Source organism: Sminthopsis crassicaudata, chromosome 3 (assembly GCF_048593235.1).
Source record: "Sminthopsis crassicaudata isolate SCR6 chromosome 3, ASM4859323v1, whole genome shotgun sequence".
NCBI classification, from domain to species: domain Eukaryota; kingdom Metazoa; phylum Chordata; class Mammalia; order Dasyuromorphia; family Dasyuridae; genus Sminthopsis; species Sminthopsis crassicaudata.
In genome coordinates, this window is record NC_133619.1 from 615,503,457 (window position 1) to 615,525,025 (window position 21,569).

The following is a 21,569-nucleotide window of genomic DNA, read 5'->3' on the forward strand; positions in this document are numbered from 1 at the left end:
GCAGGAAATTAATAGTAAACCATCTTAACATTTGCTTGGTTATATAATTGTAAGTTGTGAGAACAAAGCAGGGGCTCCATCTTGGAGCTTAATTGAAGGCTTCCCTTCTTAGTTTTGATGTAATATTGTCATTCTGCTCCTTTACACATTGTCTGTGTTGACAACTCAAGAGCAGTGAAGCTGTATAAATATTAATAACTATTTATAGTTGTACCCAATTAAGTAGAAGAACTATTATTTATAAGCCAAAGATTTATAACAACACATTTGCCAAATGTTACGTTTTGCAGTAAATCTACAAAATAGTCTATCCAAGCAGAATAAAAGAATGCTCAAAAACTAACTTGAATTATCAGTCAGTTATCATTTATTAGGTGCTTACTATGAGCCAGATCCCCTGGATGGCAGGTAGTTCCATACATGTTAAATATGTATATGTATATGTTATATGTATATGTTAAATACAATATGTATACATATTTATACAGTTACCTTGTTGCACAAGAAAGATCAGATTTAGAAAGAAGGTAAAAATAACCTGAGAAGACAAAACAAAAATGCAAGCAAACAAGAACAGAAAGAGTGGAAATGTTATGTTGTGATCCGCACTCATTTCCCAGTGTTCTTTCTCTGAGTGTACTGGTTCTGTTCATTTCAGATCAATTGGAACTGACCATCCAAATTATTTTTGCTGTTAAAATTGTTGTAGGCCATAGACTGAATCTCAGGATTGGCTTAAAATAGTTGAGAATTTTGATGTGGTCTATCTCCCACAATAATTTTGGATTTTTGATCTTTAGATTTAGAAATTTTATCTTATTAATCATATGGCTTCATACAAGGATCATAAAAACAAAATTTTTACAGGCAGATAGGACTTTAGAAGAATAACATCTTTTTATTCCTATCCTGATCAGATTTTTTAACATTAATGTTCAATGATCTTAGGCTTTCTCTTGCCTGTTTCTCCCCCTCTCCTCCAGTGACTGCCCACTATTTAGGAAGTTTTTCATGTCATCAGCTGACAATTTGACAATTACCTTAAGGAAATAATTGGAATTATCCATAGATTTTGGTTCTTGTCAATTATGTAGGACCAGAGTTGCCCCTAATATTTTAGTATGGTGATTCATATCTAGGCATCCTTTTCCTCTAAAGCTTTAAGTATGATTTTCAAATCCCTCATTTTTCAGTTTCTTTAACTCATTTGCTTAAGACAGTACTAATGAGGCCAGTCTGTAGGCCAGTTCCTTTGACGGATGTTAAGAAAACAATATGGGCCAAATAGATCTTAGTGAGTGTATGATTAAGAGTAATTTTCTCTTTGAAGGATAACTTCTAATGGTAGTGTATCACATCTTAGATTTAAAACTGGACAGACCCTCAGGGGTCATCTTGTTATACTTATATATAAGTTTTGTCATATTTTTCTAAATTGTTTTCATTCATAATTTCTTACTGCAGAATATTCTGTTCCATTGAGGCAGATAGATAGACCAGTGGGTAAAGTGAAGCTAGAGGGTCAGAAAGACTTGAGACCCTTATTAGCTGTGTGACCCTGGCCAAGTAACTTAATCTTTGCCTGCCTCAGTTTCCTCAACTTTAAAATGGGGATAATTATCTCACCTCTTAGAGTTGTTATTGTGGATTGTGAACATTAAATGAGATGTTTGTAAAGCACTTACTTAGCATAGTGCATGGCGCGCTTGTGTGTGTGTGTGTGTGTGTGTGTGTGTACTCAGCTTCCAGAGCAGAAGAACTAAGACCCAATTTGGTCTTCAGTTTGTGGGACATATCTTTGAGGTATTTTTTTTTTTAATTATATGCAAAGATAGTTTACAACATTCATTTTTGTAAGATTTTGATTTCCAAATATTTTTCTATTCCTCCCTTCCCTTTTCTCTCCTCAAGGTAGCAAACAGTCTGATATAGATTATGTTACAATCATCATGTTAAACATATTTCATACTAGTCATGTTGTGAAAGAATCAGAACAAAAGGGAAAAACCATGAGAAAGAAAAAAAAAACTTAAAGTGAATTCATCATCATTTAATCTTCTTGTTGCCATGTACAATAATCTTCTGGTTTTGCTCATTTCACTTAACATCAGTTCATTTTAGTCTCTCCAGGCCTTTCTGATATCATCCTGCTGATCGTTTCCTAGAACAATAATATTCTATAACATTCATATACCATAATTTATTCAGCCATTCTCCAATTGATGGGCATCCACTCAGTTTCCAGTTTCTGGCCACTACAAAAAGGACTGCCACAAACATTTTTGCACATGTGGGTCCCTTTCTAGGAGCTTGGGTTTCAATCAGTAAAATTTTTAGAAATTTTTTTTTTTAAAGAATTTTCCCCCCCCCCCTGAGGCAGGGGTTAAGTGACTTGCCCAGGTCACATAGCTAGGAAGTGTTAAGTGTCTGAGACCAGATTTGAACTCTGGTCCTCCAGAATTCAGGGCTGGTGCTCTATCCACTGAGCCACCTAGTGGCCCCCCCAATCAGTAAAATTTAAAGCATTTTGCATACAAGCTATATATGGAATAAATGGAAGATAATCTCAATCATCCTGCTGCCTCATTTTCTCAGCCAAGAAAACTTCAAATGGGATTATGAAGATGGGAACAACTGAAAATGACTAAACAATTCAGAATATATAGGATGCAAGTTGTTATTAAGTACTTACTATGTATTTGTTAGGCATTGTACTAAGCAACAAAAAGGAAAAAGAAATCCTCTTCCTTAATTAGCTCATAATCTAATGGGCTTGACAAATACTAGAGGGGAGAGTCTATCTTGTATTTTAATCTGGTACTTTAAAAAATAGCCAAATTCTTTAACTTAGCCTCTTTCTCCTTTCTGTCTATCAAACAAAGGAAATGCAGATATGTGAGATGTATTGATGTTGTCACAGGGAATATACTACAATTCTTAAGAATCATGTAGAAATTTTGGAGTTAGAAAGACATTTAAAAATATCCCAGTTCAGTCTCTGTTTAAACAAGGAGTGTTTTGATGAGCATCATCAGGCTTCTGCTTGAGGTTCCATTGATGGATCATGTAGCCATTTATAAAGATTTATATCTTTTGGACATCATACCATCTTATTGCCTTATACATTTCCCTCTCTCCCCTTTCTTCATTCTTTATAAAGAAAAAGGTTATAAAGATGAGTGTGCTTAACACTAATAATCTATTTGAAACCATCCACTTCCACTCCATTTCCCTTCTAATTTTCCTTCTCTGAGATTCCAGTCACCAGTTCTTAGTTTTTCTTCTTTTCTTTTTATACTTCATCTCAGTCAGCCATCTCCATTCAGATGTATTATGATTATCCCTTACTGATCCTACTTTCCTTCTCAAATAGTCCTGTCCCATTTCTCTTGTCTATTTCTATTTTTTCCCCCCCTGAGGCTGGGGTTAAGTGACTTGCCCAGGGTCACACAGCTAGGAAGTGTTAAGTGTCTGAGACCAGATTTGAACTGAATTTAAGGCTGGTGCTCTATCCACTGCGCCCCCTAGCTGCCCCTCTTGTCTATTTCTAAACCAAACATTGGAGTCGTTGAGGAAGACTAATAGCCTAAACTCAAGGGATGAGACCAACCAGGTAGCTCACCTCATAGTAGAAGCAGGGAATGCTTTGTCATTAGTTTACTAAGTAGGTATCAATGGGAGGATAGATCTGGTCCAGGCATGACCTCTGGAGTCCTCAATAAGGCAGTTGAAGCTCATAGGAATTGCTTAGAAAGGCCCTCCAGAGAAGAGAAAAACCAGGGATAAGTAGCTAGAATTAGTTTCTAGGATATAGGCTAGCTAGTCCATTAGCATATTAGAGTAACAGTTTTGCTGGAACACGTTTTAAAATGTGAATTTATTCTAATGTGATTGATATATTAGGAAACATTTAGAGCACAAATTTTGGATTTGCTTCTGTGAAATTTCTTCCTTGAGAAATAGTGAAAGAACTCAGCAAACTATTCCTTCATAGTAACTCAGTAGTTGCAACTTTCCAGATACCCTATCTATGTTCAAGCAAACTTAAGATTTTTTTCAAGATAAGGGGCTCTATTGAGTAATATTTTGTGGTGTAGTAGGAGGTATGAGCAAAGAAGGGCACTCAAGCCCTTAATTTGCTCGTAGACATTGAAGACAGCCACAATTTATTGGAGCAGTTATGTAGTTTTTAATCATTTAACACCTTAAACTATGCTTTTAGAAATTAGATTCCTACCTTTTATTTTAATGTTACTGAGGAAAATTTTGAGCATTATACCCTTCTTTATTTCCCCATAATTTCAGTGGATTTTTTTTTAACACAATTTTGCATTGTATCATGCTTTTTTAGGAACACATTTTATTATAGCAAAATTATTAGTGATTCTTCTTGATGGGAGAATGTTATCTTTTCCTCGGGATCAGATTAGAGATATATGTGATTTTAATTTTTTTAATCTGTTGAAGCTAAAGTTGATGTTTCTATTAATGTTAGAAAGAGTCTATAAAGAAAGGGAGAAGTACTTGGACAAAGTTCTCTTTTGAACTAGAAAGTTACTTAGTTTTCCTAAAAATGTAGTTTCCCTGAAGTCTTTCTAATTTATCAAAAGTTAAAAGAACTGAAACGTAATTTAACAGATTTTGGTCATTATTACATAGTCTTCCCTCTATATCCTGTATTGTTTTATAACTGAAATAATTTAAAGACACTTGGGTTTCTTTTTTTTTTCTTTTTGTGGGGATGGGGAGTTGTCATTTGTGTGCCACTTAACAAAAAAGGAATCTTGTTTTGGGGAACTTAATTTTTTTTTTTTATTAGTAACATCAAGAGAACGCTAAGAAGCCCAATGAATATGACTCATATCATGTTATTTTTTAGTAAAAATTAGTAGTTGCAGTTATGTCTTCAGTGTGACTACTGTCACCAGCAATGTAAATCACAGTGATCTTACTGTCTTTTTAGTACATGACTTTTGTAAGTTACTGTGTCTGGGGGAAAAACTTGTCTCACCTGGTGATAGAGTTTTACAAACTTAGATTATCTGTCATTTGAAGTATAATCTAGGTGTCCAAGATATCCATATTCACAGAATATTGACAAATCACAGAAGTTGACAAATGGTCATCCAGCCTTTATTTGAAGACTTTAGTGAATGTGAAATGAAGATAGTCTTTTTTTGATAAACTTTATCTTACTAGATTTGACTTTGCTGTTTTGTTGCCTTTTCTCTCTTTATTATCTACAAATTATCTTAAATATAGCTAGTTTGTACATAGTTGTTTGCATGTTATATCCCCAATGCTTAGCACAAGGCCTGGCACATAGTAGATGGTTAAAAAATGCTTTTTTAAACTGAATGCTATGATCCAAAATGTTAGCTATCCTTTTTAAATTTGAGGAAGGAATAGCTAACATTGTGCTTAAGTGCTTTCCATATCTTTATTCAAGACACTGATGCTTGAGAGCCTCCACTATATTTCTTCTAAGTCAACATTGAGCTCATTCAGTAACTGTTCTTGAGGATTGACCATTCTGTTAGTTTTGAATCTGACCATTTGTATTAATGAATAGTCCATATCCATGTTTTTCAGAAGAATAGCTTGGAAGAATTGTTAAATATCCTAATGAAATATAGATGTATTATGTTTACAAGTTTTCCATCATCAATTGGTTTACTGATACTGTCAGAAAAAGAAACATGATTTGGCTGGCACCCTGTTTTTGATGAATCATGTTGTTTTGTCTTAACTTTTCAAGGAGGACCAAGGAGGATGTCTTGCACATGAATTGAATTAAGTGAGGCAGAGCTGAACAAAGTTGTCAGTCTCACTTTATCTTCGAGTCATGGAAATTTAGTGGCAAGACAGAAGTCAAGACCACTGGTTGGGGTTAAGTGATTTTGCCCAGGATGTCTATAATATTTGACCAAGTTCTGAGTGTTCTATGGTGCCTGTTTCAGTTGCCTTCATGATCATTGAAACAAATTGTTTTCATCTGCCCATCCATCCGAGAAAGTCTTCACATGTTTGGAACAGACACCCCACTAACTGGGTTTGAGACGCTTTGGTTACTTAAATGTCATGTTGTTAACTCAGTGACTTAGCTGTCTGCTAGAATGTTCAGGTCTTTTCTTTGGACAATTTCTATTGCCTAGCCAGCCTTCCCGTATCTTGTATGCTAAGGGACTATTTTAAGTGTTCATATAGGGCTTTGTATTTATCATTATCACATTTTGTGTTTCTCGATCCAACCAGGGGGTAGGTATTATAAAGACACATACAAGATGGGCTGTTTCTGAAGAATAGAGATAAGACCAATTTGGTTCAGTTTTAGAATATGTGAGGGAGTTACATGTAATGTTTAATGGAAAAGAGTAATGTTCATTTGGAAAGATAGATTGAGGCCAAATCTATGCTTAAGAAAATTGATTTTCAAATTAATTTATAGCAGGGCTTCTTAAACTTTTTTCACATGACTCCTTTTTGCCCAAGAAATTTTTGTGACCCCTGATATAAAAGTATTTATATAGATATACAAATCATACATTTACTGGTAATCATAATTTCATAATCTTCACATTCAGTTACAAGATCTCATATGAGATTATGAACCACAATTTAAGAAGCTGAAATACATAGTATAGAAGGGAATAGAGAATGACTTGAACCCTAGAAACTTTTGCAATAATGTATGCAAGAGATGATGAGAGCCTCAATTTAGATTATGGCTATATTTGTGATTTGAAAGAAGGAGTTGGAGTGATAGCTGTTGTGAATGGCAAGATGGAGTGAGAAAGAATGGAGAGTCTAGGATAAGGCCAAAAATATGAATTTGGGAGAGTACAAGGATTGTGATTCTTTTGAGATCAGATACTACTGATTTCTGTGTGGCCTATTCTAGTTTTAAGGTATTCTTTAGGAGATTTATCATTTTCTCTTCTAAGCTACTTGGCTTTCCAGTTCTTTCATCAAGAACTTTTTTAGCCTCAAGAGGTATAAAGATAATTTAGACATAGTGAGTTTAAGATGTTTCTAGGACCCCAAGTAGAAAAATGCAATAAGCAATTGGTGATTTGGTGATGAAGGTCAGAAGCGAGACTGGAACAGAATATGTAGTTTTGTGGTCAAATGCATCTTAGAGATGATGGTTAGTCCCATGTCATCTAATGAGGGGAGGGAGAGGGAGAACAAGAGGAAGAAAGAGAAATGAGAAGGATCAGAGAGAATCAGTCTTTACTGGGGTCCATGAACTTAATTTTTAAAATTGTTGTCTGAAGTTTATTTTCAGAAATTTCTTTTTAATTTTGAATGCCAAATTCTCTCCTCCCATCTCAACCCCACCCCACTCAGAAAATAAGCAGTGTGATATCAGTTATACATGTGAAGTCATGCAAAACATTTCCATATCAGATATATATTTTTAAAAACAAGAAAAATAAGGTGAGAAAAATATGCTTCAGTTTGCACTAAGTTCATCAATTCCCTGGAGGTGGGTAGTATTTTTTTCATCATGAATCTTTTGGAATTGTCTCAGATTTTTTTTTTTTTAAACTCTATGTGCATATTTCAGTTTCATATGTATTTCTTGTAAACAACATTGTTGGATTCTGGTTCCTAATCCATTCTGCTATATGTTTCTGTTTTATGGGTAAGCTTCTCCCATTCATATTCACAATTAAGATTATTACATATTTTCTTCCCATCCCATTATCTTCTTTATCTTCTCCTTTCTTTTTCTTTTTCTTTTTATTCTGTTCTTCCTCAAAAGTATATTTTACTCTAACCACTGCTTTCTTAATCTGCACTTCCCTTTACTCCCCACCCTTTTCTTATCCCCTTTACCTCCTGCCCCATTGGGTAAATTATAATGCTGTACAAAACTGAATGTATGAGAGTGTGTGTGTATATATACATATATATTCCCTCTTTGAACCACCTCTAGCAAAAATGAAGTTCAAGCATTACCTGCTACTCCCCACCCTTTCCTTATTTTCCCTCCATTGTAAAAGCTCTTGCTTGTGTGCCTCTTTTATGTGAAGAAATTTCTCTTCCCCTTCTTCCATTGTGTGCTTCTTTCTCCTCCCTTTTTTTTTTTTTTGGAAGAGTATTCCAACATAATGGATCTATTCCCCTCTTCTCCCAACCCCTTTAAAAAGGATTATATTCAGTTTTGCTAGGTAGCTGATTCTTGGTTGTAATCTTAGCCCCTTTGCCTTCTGGAATATTTTATTCCAAACCTTCTGCTCCTTTAACACTAAATCTTGTGTAGTCATTACAGTGAGGTTACAATTTTTAAAATATTTCTGCCTGCTTGAAGTATTTTCTCTTTGACCTGGGAGGTCTAGAATTTTGCTATAATATTTTTGGGGATTTCATTTTGGGATCTTTTTCAAAAGGTGATCTTTCAGGTAAATTCTTTCAATTTCTATTTTACCCTCTAGGTCTAAGCTATCAAGACAGTTTTCCTTGATAATTTCTTAAAATATGATGTCTAGGACCTATCGTTGATCATGGCTTTCAGGTAGTCTAGTAATTCTTAAATTCTTTTTTCTTTTCTTTTCTTTTCTTTTTTTTTTTTTAATACTTAAAATGTTTTTAAATAGGATTTTGTTTTTCTAAATACATGCAAAGATAGTTTTCAACATTTACTTTTGCAAAACATTGTTCTAATTTTTTCTCCTCCCATAAGACATTAAGTAGTCTTAAACATGTCTTCTGTACATATTTCCATATTTGTCATGTTGTGCAAGAAAAACACATCAGCAAGGGAGAAAAAATGAGGGGAAAAAAACCCAAGCAAACAAACAGCAACAGAAAAAAAATTGCAAATACTATGCTTTGTTCCACATTCAGTCTCCATAATTCTCTCTCTGGATCTGGATGGCATTTTCTATCACAAGATACTTGGAATTGCCTTGGATCACCTCATTGTTGAAAAGAGTCAAGTCCATAATAGTTAATCATTGCATAATCTTGTAACTGTGTACTATATTCTCTTGATTTGGCTCACTTCATTTAGCATTTGTTCATTTAAGTCTTTCCAGGCTTTTCTGAAATCAACTTGCTCATCTTTTTTCTTTTTTTGGACTTAAAAATTTTTTTCAAGTTTTAAAAAACAGAATAAGAAAAAAAGAAAAACAGAAAAGGAATATGAAATAAGAGAAAACAAGAGAGACCATTCCCCCCTCTAATATTCTGTTCTTCATCTGCACCTCATTCGTATAAAATGATTATTATTTTTACCGTAACTCTTTTTTTTTTTTTTTTGTTTGTTTGTTTTCTTTTCTTTTCTTTTTTCTGAGGCTGGAGTTAAGTGACTTGCCCAGGGTCACACAGCTAGGAAGTGTTAAATGTCTGAGATCACATTTGAACTTGGGTCCTCCTGAATTCAGGGCTGGTGTTCTATCCACTTCGCCACCTAGCTGCCCCTTACCATATGTTGATGTCAGTCTGAAACATATGATATTCATTCCCATATTAAAAAAACACACAAATTGTCCATATTGAGAATCCTTGCAATTGAGCTTTGATATTGGCTCTTATATACTAAATTTTCTATTAAGTTTGGGTTTGTTTGATACAAAGTCTTGAAATTCTGCAAGTTTGTTGACTATTCATTTTTTTCTTGTTTCTTGCAAAACTTCCTCTTTCATCTGGGGATTTTGAAATTTGCAATAATATTCCTATGTATTTTCCACAAAGGATATCTTTGAGATGGTGATCAGTGGATGTTTTCTATTTCTATTTTCCCTTCTTGTTCTATCACTCCAGGACAATTTTCTTATATTATTCCTTGCATTATTGTCAAAATTCTTTTTTTGGTCACAAGTTTCAGGCAGTTCAGTTTTTCTTATGTTTTTTCTTCTTGATCTGTTCCCCAAATCTGTTGTTTTTCTTATAAGATGTTTTACATTCTATTTTTTCATTCTTTAGAATCTGTCTTGGTCTCTCATAGCTTTATTGGCTTCCCTTACTCAGTTCTAATTTTCAAAAAATTATTTTCATCTTTGAGACTCTATATCTCTTTTTCTAGTTGGTTAACATTTTTCATAATATTCTTGTTTTTCTTGGATGGTTTTTAGTTTAGTTTTTTTTTTATTATTATTTTTTATTATTATTTTTTTATTTCCCCTCAGTCTCTCTCATTTGATTTTTAAATTCTTTTTTGAGTTCTTCTGTGAATTCTCTCTGGGCAGGGAGCCATTCACAATACTCTTTGGGGTAGAAGAAGTTTTTTACTTCAGTGTCCTTTTCTGAAGATGATTTTCCCTGTTTCCATAGTACTATGATGGAATTCTTTCTTCTTAGATGGTTCATTTATTTATTTATTTTTGCTGAGGCAATTGGGGTTAAGTGACTTGCCCAGGGTCACACAGCTAGGAATCTGATAAGTATCTGAGGTCAATTTTGAACTTGGGTCTTCCTGAATTCAGGGCTGGTACTCTATCCACTTCACCACCTAGCTGTCTCTATTTTTTTTTTTTTTTTTTTTTTTTTAAATAAGAGACATTAATTGTAAGCACCTCTAGTCATGGGGTGAGGAGATAGTGTCTCTAGCTTCACTTGAGTTCTCCCCTTTGACCTGAAACCCCAAACCAAGAACTCCATCCTCCAGCAATTGCCCACAGCCAGTACCCCTGCCCCATTGCCTCTGCACTCGTGGTGTGCTGGTTCCTTCTCACAGGGCTGCTTCTCTGCAGTTGAGCCTGGTATTCCTAATTACCCAAGGTTCCATCAGTCTTCCCAGACTCAGAGTCCAATATTATTCTTATGGAATAGTAATAATTTATTTACCCATTTCCTAGTTGATGGGCATCCACTCAATTTCCAGTTCCTTGCCACTTCAAAAAGGGCTGTTAGAAGTATTTTTGCACATGTGGGCCCTTTTCCCTCTTTTATAATCTCTTTGGGATGTAGACTCAGTAGTGATACTGCTGGATTAAAGGATATACAGAGTTTTATAGCTCTTCGGACTTAGTTCCAAATCACTCTCCAGAATGGTTGAATCATTACACAATTCCATGAAGAATGCATTAGGGTCTCAGTTTTTACACATCCCCTCCAGCATTCATCATTTCCTTTTCCTGTCATCTTAGCCAATCTGAAAGGTGTGAAGTAGTACCTCAAAGTTGGGACACAGCTTTTTAAAGGAGTTTGGAGAGATTTGGGATCTACGATTTTTCTTGTGCAGCAAGATAACTATACACATATATACATGTATTGTATTTGACATATATTTTAACATATTTAACATGTATTGGATTACCTGCCATCTAGGGGAGGAGGTGAGGAAAGAAGGGGAAAATTTGCAACACAAGGTCATGCCAGGGTCAATGTTGAAAAATTACCACATATATTTTGCAAATAAAAAACTTTAATTAAAAAAAAAAAAAGATTTGGGATCTACAGGTTGAGGGTTGGTAGAGTTAGTGAAGGTTTTTAAAGACAGGGGAGAGCTAAATGGGCATATTTTAAAGAAGTAGAGAAGGAATTAATTGATGAGAGAGATTAAAGATTTGGCATGATTGAACTGCAGAAGACCTTGGGAGGGGAGGAGATCAAGAACACATAGAGGGATATCAAAGACTGGAAGCAAAGAAGAGAGGAAAGGATAGCAAGAGAAGTTTAAGGGAATGAAAGAAGAGGGAACCCATATTGAATGATCCTAGTTGTTTTTTTTTCCCCCAGTAAAATAAGAGGCAAAATCCTCAGATTGAGGGGACCGTGGTGGTGGTAAAAATGAGGTGGATGAGGCTTGGCTCCAGGGAGGGCTCAGTTCAAGTTGGATAAACATGAATTTGTAATGTGTCTGATAAATTAAACTGATAAGTTTCTTCTTGTTTCTTTCAATTTATGAGCAGAAGTGGAGGATTGAATAATGGTGGCAATCAGGGCTGAGGTTTTTGAAGATATGAGTGGTGATAGGAGCAAGGGGCAAAGGATCAAAAGGAGAGAGCAGTGTAGAATTTGAAGAGGCTAGCTGTTAGGTTCAGGTTGGGTGGCTTATTGGTTGTGAGGACTAATGACTTCTGCCCTTACCCGGCAGCAACTGCTGTGGGAAAATAAGTCATTTTTTGTATAAAGTGCTTATCGAGCTAATAATAAACCAAAAACTAGTAAATCAGGTAGTTGGAGCATATATTTGCCTTTTCATTTATTATAGGACTCCCTACTGTAGGCAACAAATTGAAATTTTAACCATTTATAAACTATTTATAGTTGATTTCTGTCATAAATGAAAAGCTTAAAAATACATCTGTGTCTCCTCAGTAGCTAGTAGTTTGCTAATAATAACAGAAGTTATGCCAAGTGGTTCTATTTCCAGACTCCATTTGTCATAACATTGACTGCTAGGAGCTAAGCAGCCTCCAGATTTTGAGTGCTTCTGTTAACGTAGAGGATGTATGAAACAGTCTGTGCATTCGGTGAAACATCTGCTTAAGTGAATGTGTCTCTTACCCTTTTCCTCCATGAAGAACAGCTGTGCTCTAAGTGGCAGAGGTTTCATAGTACAATAGTTAGTGGTTTTCAATTTAAGATTCTTTGAAATGTCCCTTCTTAAAAATAAACTCCCTCCTTTTGGAGATTTTGCTTCTGTTTCTTTTTCTGTGAATGAAATCCTACCCCTTCTTCAAACCCTGCTTAGATGTCATCTTCATTGAGTACTTCCAGCTGTAAGTGACCTCTCTTTTCTTTGAACTTCTCAAACTTAAAGGATTTCTTTGTTGAAATTCTTTTATTCTTCCTTTAAGATTGTTAATTTCTTGGTGAAACCTTCCCTGGGGCCCCTTAACTAAAAGTGATGTTTTCAAATTTTCTCAGACTACTTTTTCCTCTAAGTATGTACCTTGCCTACATATGATTCTTGTGACTGCTTGTGCCTTTGACATCTTGATTTACAATGGAATTACAAGTTAGTCAAATAGATGGCTGCATTTAATTCAGCTACTAAAAATACATCATATGCTCAGGAAATAAAGTTGAATAGTATTAGTATCATATCTTCAAATGCAAAGAAAAAAGGTTTCCTCATTTGATGTAGTTTGGGAGTTATGAAATTGGGAAAAATAGATAAGGAGCCACCATTCTTAAAGATCGTGTTTCTGACTGTTCCTGTAATTTTTTAATGCACATTATGTACATTATGGGTAGAAAAATTACTCAAAGTACTATTGTTTTTCAGAATCTTTTCCTGATTTCAGTAGAAAAATTTTGCTTAGATATAGTATGGTGTAATGGGAAAAATTAGATTAGGAGTTAAATCTCTATAATTGGGATTGAGTTTGACTTTTAGTTCTGTAATTAATATGGTACCTATATGAATTTTTTTGGGTTTCATTTTTCTCATCTTATAATAAAGAATTGTACTAGATGGTCTCCAAGTTCTCTTTTAGCTTTTGTGATGATCTTGTGATTGGAATATTTTGTGTTTGACATTTTTTGTTTGTATTAGAGGCAGTAAGTAATACATGCTGACATATTTAGTGTGCTTGTATAATGTAAAAAAGTATGGGCAAAAGGCAGAATGCTGACTGCATCCCCATCTCTCTTCCCTGTGTTGATTTGAGGTACTTTGTATGGGATGCCTCTTGATTTTTCTCAGATTGAGACCCTGTATTGTTGCCTTCAACCAAGAAAAGATGGAGGATGATTCCTTTGATGTCTCCTTCTTAAGCCCTTTTCTTAGAAGTGTTGCTGGAGAACTGTTTTTAGGCATTAAAGTCTTATTTGATCATGTTGACTGATTTTTTTGTAGAGAAAAGTCCATTCAGGAGTCATTAGTGATTCTTTGATTCCTAAAATAGATTTCAAATTCTAGTTGCACAGTGGCAAACTGAAGCTTATAAGCTGGGTGGGAACAGGTATAAATAAAGCTTTTATTTTGTTGGCTTTTTCATAAAAAGCAATTCTTAGGTTTACTAATTCAGTAGTTTCCTTAATTTCAACTTTATTAATCTCTTTAATTTTCAGAACTTCCAATTTGGTATTTAATTGAGGACTTTCAGTTTGTTCTTCTAGCTTTTTAAATTGCATGTCCAACTCATTAATCTGCTCTTTTTCTATTTTATCTGTGTAAACATCTAGAGATATAAAATTTTCTCTAAGAACAGCTTTGACTCTGTCCCATAAGTTTTAGTATGTTGTCTCATTATTGTCATTCTCTTAGATGGAATTATTGTTTCTGTGATTTGTTGTTTGACTCATTTTTTTTTTTTTTTAGGATTAAACTACTTAGTTTCCAATTGATTTTTTGCTCTATTTTTTCATGGACCTTTATTTCATGTAATTTTTATTCCAACATGATCTTTACTATTTCTGCCTTTCTACATTTTATGTCCTCTTTCTGGATGCATATGGCTCTATCACAAGTTTGTTGAAAATGGTCTGAATCATCTCATAGTTGAAAAGAATCACTTCCATTAGAAGTGGTCATTATATAATCTTCTTGTTGCTGTATACAATGTTTTCTTGGTTCTGCTCATTTCACTCAGCATCAGTTCATGTAAATCTCTCCAGGCTTCTTTGAAATCATCCTGCTGAATGTTTCTTATAGAAGAATAATATTTCATTACATTTATATACCGTAACTTATTCAGCCATTCCATAGCTGATGGGCATCCACTCAGTTTCCAATTTCTTGACACTACAAAAAGGGTTGCTACAAACATTTTTGCACTTGTGGATTCTCCCCCCCCCCCCTTTTTTTTTTTTTTGCTGAGGCAATTAGGGTTAAGTGATTTGCCCAAAGTCACACAGGAAATGTTAAGTGTCTGAGGTCAGATTTGAATTCAGGTTCTCCTGACTTCAGTGCTGGTGCTGTATCCACTGTGCCACCTGGGTGTCTTCCTTTCCTCTTTTTTATGATCTCTTTAGGATATAAGCCCAATAGAGACACTGCTGGATCAAAGGATGTGCACAGTTTGATAGCCTTTTGGTCATAGTTCCAAATTGCTCTCCACAATAGTTAGATTAATTCACAACTCCACCTACAACGTATCATTGTCCCAGTTTTCCCACGTGCCCTTCAACATTTATCATTATCTTTTCCTGTCATCTTAGCCAATCTGACAGGTGTGTAGTGGTACCTCAGAGTTGTTAAGACAAATTTATGTGTATGTTATTTCCTCTTTAAGCTAAATCCAATGAGATTAAGGTTCCAACAGTACTCATCACACTCCCTTTCCCTCTCAACTGTAGTAGGTCTTGGTGCCTCTTTGTAAATAAAACTGATTTCAAAGCTGTTACTGTGCTTCATGTCAGGGCTGTGCCAGAATATAACTGTGTCTGACTGATTTTTCTCTTTATCCTTCTGCAGCTGTCAAGGGGAATGCCATGGCCAGTTCCTCGGACAGTGAGGATGACAGCTTCATGGCCGTGGATCAAGAAGAAGCTGGAGTGGAGGGGACAATGGAGCAAGATGAGGAGCCCCGCCCTGAACTGGAAATTGAGGAGACAAGACATAACAGGTCTATGTCTGAACTACCTGAAGAGGTTCTGGAGTATATCCTATCTTTCCTCTCACCATATCAGGAGCACAAAACCTCAGCCCTTGTCTGCAAACAGTGGTACCGACTTATCAAAGGTAAGATTTGCACTACTGAAAACATACTCATTAGATTTGTGAAATTCTGTCTTTCATTTCAGATTTTCAGCTTCAGATGCATGTTCTTCTTGACATTTAATTTATCTGGCCTCTTCAAGTTCGTTTAAAAAATATATATATATTTTAATTTTAATTTAACTTAAAAAAATATTTGTTAGAATATAAGCAGAGTCAAATACTTTGTTTCCATTCATATCCTAGACTTTTGAACAGCTTAGTATGTTTGGGTGCTGCTGAAGCTCAGACATGCATAGTTTTGGAGCAGGAAGAGAATTGAGAGGTTATTGAAGTCAGTTGTCTTATTTTATAGGTGAGAAAACTGAGACACAGAAAGATGAGACTTGATCTGCTCAATCACACAGTTCTCTAGTAAGGAAAGTTAGGGCTATATTTGACATTATCAAATCAAACTTACACTCTGTTTTTAACTTAAAGTCGTTATCACTGAAAGATCATTTCATTGATATGAAGAAAAGCGTCCTATTCTTTGTATCATGATTGTTATGAAAGATTATTATTTCTTTTATCCTTGATCCCTGCCTCCCTCCCATTTTTTTCATTTGTAGGCTTTTTTGTATCATTGTTTATTATTAGCAATTTCCTGGCCCCTTTTGTCCCATCTTGACCTGTGAGTTTAAGATACCAAATGAAGATCAGATGAATAAACATTGAACCAAGTCAGCGTCATGTATCAAAGCACTTCTTTCAGATATGAATATAATAGCTAAAATTGTGAGAGAATACTTAAAAAAAATTTTTTTATAGAGGCAGCTAGGTGGGGCAGTGTATGGAGCACCAACTTTAAAGTCAGGAGGACCTGAGTTCAACTCTGGACTTAAACACTTAATACTTCCTAGCTGTGTGACCCTGGGCAAATCACTTAACCCCAACTGCCTCAGCCAAAAAAAAAAAAATTATAAAGCTTCTTATATTCAAAACACATGCACGAAATAGTTTTCAACATTCATCCTTGCTAAACCTTGTATTCCAAAAATTTTTTCTCCCTTCCTTCTCTACCCATTCCCTTAGACAATAAGTAATCCAATATATGTTAAACATGTGCAGTTCTTCTGTGCATATTTTCACAATTATCATGCTGCGCAAGAAAAATCAGATCAAAAAGGAAAATGAAATGAGAAAGAAAACAAAAGGCAAGCAAACAACAACAAAAAAATGAAAGTACTATGTTGTGGTCCACAGTCAGTCTCCGCAGTCCTCTCTCTGGGTCTCCCATCACAGCACCATTGGAACTGGTCTGAATCATGTGAGGGAATATTCTTAAAGTAGTATCAGACAGTTTTAAGATGCCTAGTTCTTGCCTCACCCAGTGGTCCCAGGACTTTTACCTGATTGGACAGCTAAGGTCTGGCTGTGGGGTGAACTCAGACTGAAACTAGCATGGCCCATCCACTTCTGTTTGTGCTGTGAGTTAATGGGCACTAAAGAAGAATGTTGGCTTAGTACAAGGGAGAAATGCAGTTTTACCCCAAAAAGGAACATGAGAAATGGTGAGAGAGAGGAGATGGAAATGTGTGTGCTATATTTGACATTGTTGTCATTGTAGTAGAAAGGGGCTCTAAGTATATATTTTAGGGCTGCAAAGCCCTCAGTCATGTCTGTTAAATCCTCTACCTCTCAGAATAATATGAAACTTTGAAATCCTGATATTGATAGCAGTTATTTTTCTTCTTCTTTGAAGTGGGAAAATTGTTTTTAGACTCATCATCTTAACAGTCACATAATCTGACTACTAAAGATCCAAGTCAGCCTAGCCTCTTTTCTTTTTGAGTTTGGGAGGGTGTCACAGTTTCTGATTTGATCCCTTTATTGTATATAGTTATAGAATTTCAGAGTTAGAAAATCATAGTCCTTAACCTATGTCATGACTTTTGTTTTTGAAATTCTATCCCTCTTGAGCCATCGTCTCTTCTAAATTTTCAGACAAAGGATCGTACTTTTATCTGAAATCTGCTGTAGGGTTTACCTCCTCACATCTAACAAATCTAGTTTAAACACATTTTCTCTAGATTTGTCTTTAGTAGAGATCAAAAATGTGGACTGCCTAAAAAGGCAGTGTGTTTTCCCTCACAAAGCTATTACTTCTCAGCCTTCTTGTAAAGAAGGTTGGGACATTTTGGACTTAGTCCCATCTCTTATTAACTAATTGCAAACTTGGGAAATCGCTCAAGTTTTCTAGGTCCAATATCTTACTTGTAGAAAAGAGAAAGTTCAGCCAAATAGCCATTAGTCTTAGTCACTCTAAAATTCTATTGTTCATTATAATCTTTGATTTCTAAGCCATTCTCCATTTGATAAATGGTCAAAGGATATGAACAAACAATTTTCAGATGAAGAAATTGAAACTATTTCTAGTCATATGAAAAGGTGCTCCAAATGACTATTGATCAGAGAAATGCAAATTAAGACAACTCTGAGATACCACTACACAGCTCTCAGATTGGCTAAGATGGCAGGAAAAAATAATGATGAATGTTGGAGGAGATGTGGGAAAACTGGGACACTAATACATTGTTGGTGGAGTTGTGAATGCTTCTAGCCATTCTGGAGCAATTTGGAATTATGCTCAAAAAGTTATCAAACTGTGAATACCCTTTGATCCAGCAGTGTTTCTATTGGGCTTATATCCCAAAGAGATTTTAAAGGAGGGAAAGGGACCCGTATGTGCAAAAATGTTTGTGGCAGCCCTTTTTGTAGTGGCCAGAAACTGGAAATTGAGTGGATGCCCATCAATTGGAGAATGGTTGTATAAGTCATGGTATATGAATGTTATGGAAAATTATTGTTCTGTAAGAAACTACCAAAGCTTTAATTAAAAAATGATAATAATTTTTGATTTCTAGTACAGACACTGAATTTTTTCCTTCAATTTTTTACAGGTGTGGCCCACCAGTGTTATCATGGCTTTATTAAGGCTGTCCAGGAAGGAAACATTCAATGGGAGAGTCGAACATATCCCTACCCTGGAACCCCGATCACTCAGCGGTTCTCACATAGTAAGTCCTTAATCAAAAAATGAGGAGCTAGAACTTCCTTTCCTAGAATTTAGTATGGCATTGATCCAGAGACTGCCTTAAGCTATAGCTTTTATTTATAGTAAGGAGGACATCAAAGGAGAACTTGTCATTTCTGTTGAGAGTGAAAAGAGAACCTGTGCCTGAGTTTCTCTTCTTGTGTTTTTCTCCAGTGATATGCTCTGTTTGCTCTCAGGACTTTATCAGCATTTATTTTCTGAAAAGCATAAAGGTTCTATTTAAAATTTTAAATATCTCCTGTTATAAACATTGACAAAAGATAAAGAGCATATTTGAGGATATTTTTCAGCTTTTTTTTTTTTATGTAAACAAAATTTAATATTGTATATTTATATTGTAATACTACTTATACATAAATATACGTTTATACATAGAAGCAAGTGCAGAATATAACTGGATTAACATTAAAGAGAAAAATGTGGATCATTTTTTAAAAAGTTGCTTAAAGCAAACCTGAATAGATAAATCATAAATAATGATCCCAGATCAGTACTTTATATGGACCAGAGCTGATTGATTCGTAGATATTCATAATTCTGTTGTTTACTTATAGAATTTGTTAGTATTCAGATTAGATGGGAAATACAGAAGTGGTAGGAGGCCTCACATTGTTAAGTTAATATTTTTGTGAACCCTGCCAGCAGAGGGGTGTTTTAAAACAGATTTTAAATTTTTACCATTTCCTAAGCATCTGCTGAACAACCATGTGGATTCTAGTATTTTTATTTTTATTTATTTATTTGTTTTTGACTCTAGTATTTTCATAAAAATCATAACTGTATTCTTCATTTTTAGAACTGCAGTAGTATAATAGACTTTGGGGGAAAAGGTTTATATTAATGTGTGTTTTTAACTGACTTTGAGTGAATGAAATTATATAATGAACCTTTAGATACCTACTTGTGTAATTATATATACAAATTATATGTATTTTTTCCTTCAGGGGAGATAAAGTTATGCTACTTTTTTGAATAAATATTTATATCTTTAATCTCTTGGCAAGGGAGAGGGCAAGGGTAGATTTAGAAGTAAAGAATTGGTCAACTTTTTGTGGAATCATATAAGAAAGGATCAAAGAGATGTGTCCCTGTTTTCTTTAGTTTTGTGCGAGGCACATTGTTAAGTACACAGTAAAAACTTTTTAATCACAGTTGATTGATTTTATGATCGTTAGAAAGTAAGAATATTCTTGCTATCTTTTAAGCAAACCATATGTAGGGTTGTACATAGAAATTGTTAAGAAGAGTGAGATTTAATTATTGTCCTTATGCATATCAGGAAACAAAATAAAATTAAAAAAAAAACTGTTAAAAGAGATGAAATCAAGTATTCCAAGTTCTCCTCTCTGTCCCATTCCAGTTAATTACTAATTTTCCTGAAAACAGTGATTTGTCTTAAATATGTAAATGGACTGTGTGAGTTTAGGATATTGATATGAGTCTTCTAGAATCCTAAGTGATTCATACCCTTTAGATCACAGAAATGTTTGGCAAAGGCGGCTTGGGAGATGCTACATGACACAGGTTTTAAATGGGAAGTATATGTAAATTTTATGATATAGGTATAATTTTGAAGATGACTTATGAAGAAATATTGTGTAACTTTATAAGATTAGGAAATTTTTTATCCTTCCTTCCGAGTTCCCTTTATGAAACTATTTCCTTGTGTAGCTTTCCCTCCCTTCTCCTTTTCCCACTTCTCTGCTTCTGAAATCTTCCAAGGTATGGGATAGAAGTTTGCTGATCCTTAGGGAGACCTGTTAAATATTAAGTGGGGCAGAAGGGTTGGGTAGAGAGAGCAGTAAATAAACAGTCTATAGTCCTTAAATAATCCCAGAACTGGGAAGGACTTCAGAGGTCATTTACTTCAATTTATATCTGAGCAGGAACAACTTTTGCAACATTCTGGATTAGTGGTGAGCATTCAGTTTTTGCTGGAAAATATCCAGTAATGTGGTATTTACCACCTCCAGTAGTCTATTTTGCTTTTGGATAATTGGGACTATTTCCTTTCTATCAGGCTAAAATTTGCCTCTCAGCAGCTTTCTTGTTCTGAGTTTTGCCCTCTGAGACAAATAGATTCTCTCTTTCACATGGCAGTCCTTCAGGTGCATCAAGACAACTGGCATGTTTCCTGTCACTTTTCTCTTCTTCACCCTCAATAGCTGTAGTTCCTATGTGACTTGGCTGCCTGCCAGTACCCTTTGTAACTTGGATGCACTGTTCTAGTGATGGTCTAGTCTAGTCTGTCAGTGCTTCTGACTGTGGTGTATATTGGTTAGAAGAGAAATAGAATGAACTTGATTGAGAATAGGATTTAGAGATGGAACAGACCTTAGAGGCTTTTGGATCCAATCTTGTCCACTGTCATACACATTGCATATGAAATAGGATTTGACCCCAGATGTCTTGATTTCAAGGCCAGCACTTTGTTTACTGATAAAGTGGGTATACTATACCTCTAAAATAGCTATCATAACGGGAATTTAGTTTTGTTGTGGGAGAGGGGAAAAGATATGTTAAGCTGTTGCAAAACATTTCATTGTGATATGTAGTTATTAATTATGAAATCTTGAAAGTATACCTTGATATTTTCCATAATTTACAGTACACTTTCAGTTTTTTCTTAATTGATAAGAAGACAAAAGTTAGGAAAAGGTAGAAATGAATATTTTGGAATAATTTGAAAAGGATCCCAGGAAAGGAGAATGCTGGGAGAAGTACTGACTGAGTGAGCAGGACGTAAATGACCACACATTTTCCCCAGGGTTTTCAAAGTACTTTCCTTGCAATGACTCTGTGAAAAAGATAGTACAAGTATTATTGATCTAATTTACAGGTGAGAAAGGTGAGGCTGGCAGGGGTGAAATACCCCACATGTCATCATTTAGCACATTTAATTTTACCCCAGGT

At 34.9% G+C, this 21,569-nt stretch overlaps 1 protein-coding gene across 7 annotated transcripts in view; it reads left to right on the plus strand.

The window, feature by feature from the left end:
- The window catches only part of FBXO42 (F-box protein 42), a 101,948-nt gene that overhangs the window by 25,616 nt on the left and 54,763 nt on the right, over nucleotides 1–21,569 (plus strand). For 6 of the 7 annotated variants that reach the window (XM_074306148.1, XM_074306147.1, XM_074306149.1 and 3 more), the window contains exons 2-3: nucleotides 15,317–15,583; nucleotides 18,502–18,618. In XM_074306148.1, the coding sequence (XP_074162249.1) occupies nucleotides 15,334–15,583; nucleotides 18,502–18,618 (367 nt within the window). In that variant the 5' untranslated portion in view covers nucleotides 15,317–15,333. Of the gene's footprint in view, nucleotides 1–15,316; nucleotides 15,622–18,470; nucleotides 18,619–21,569 lie in introns of all 7 variants that reach the window. The other variant, XM_074306146.1, reaches the window with a different exon arrangement.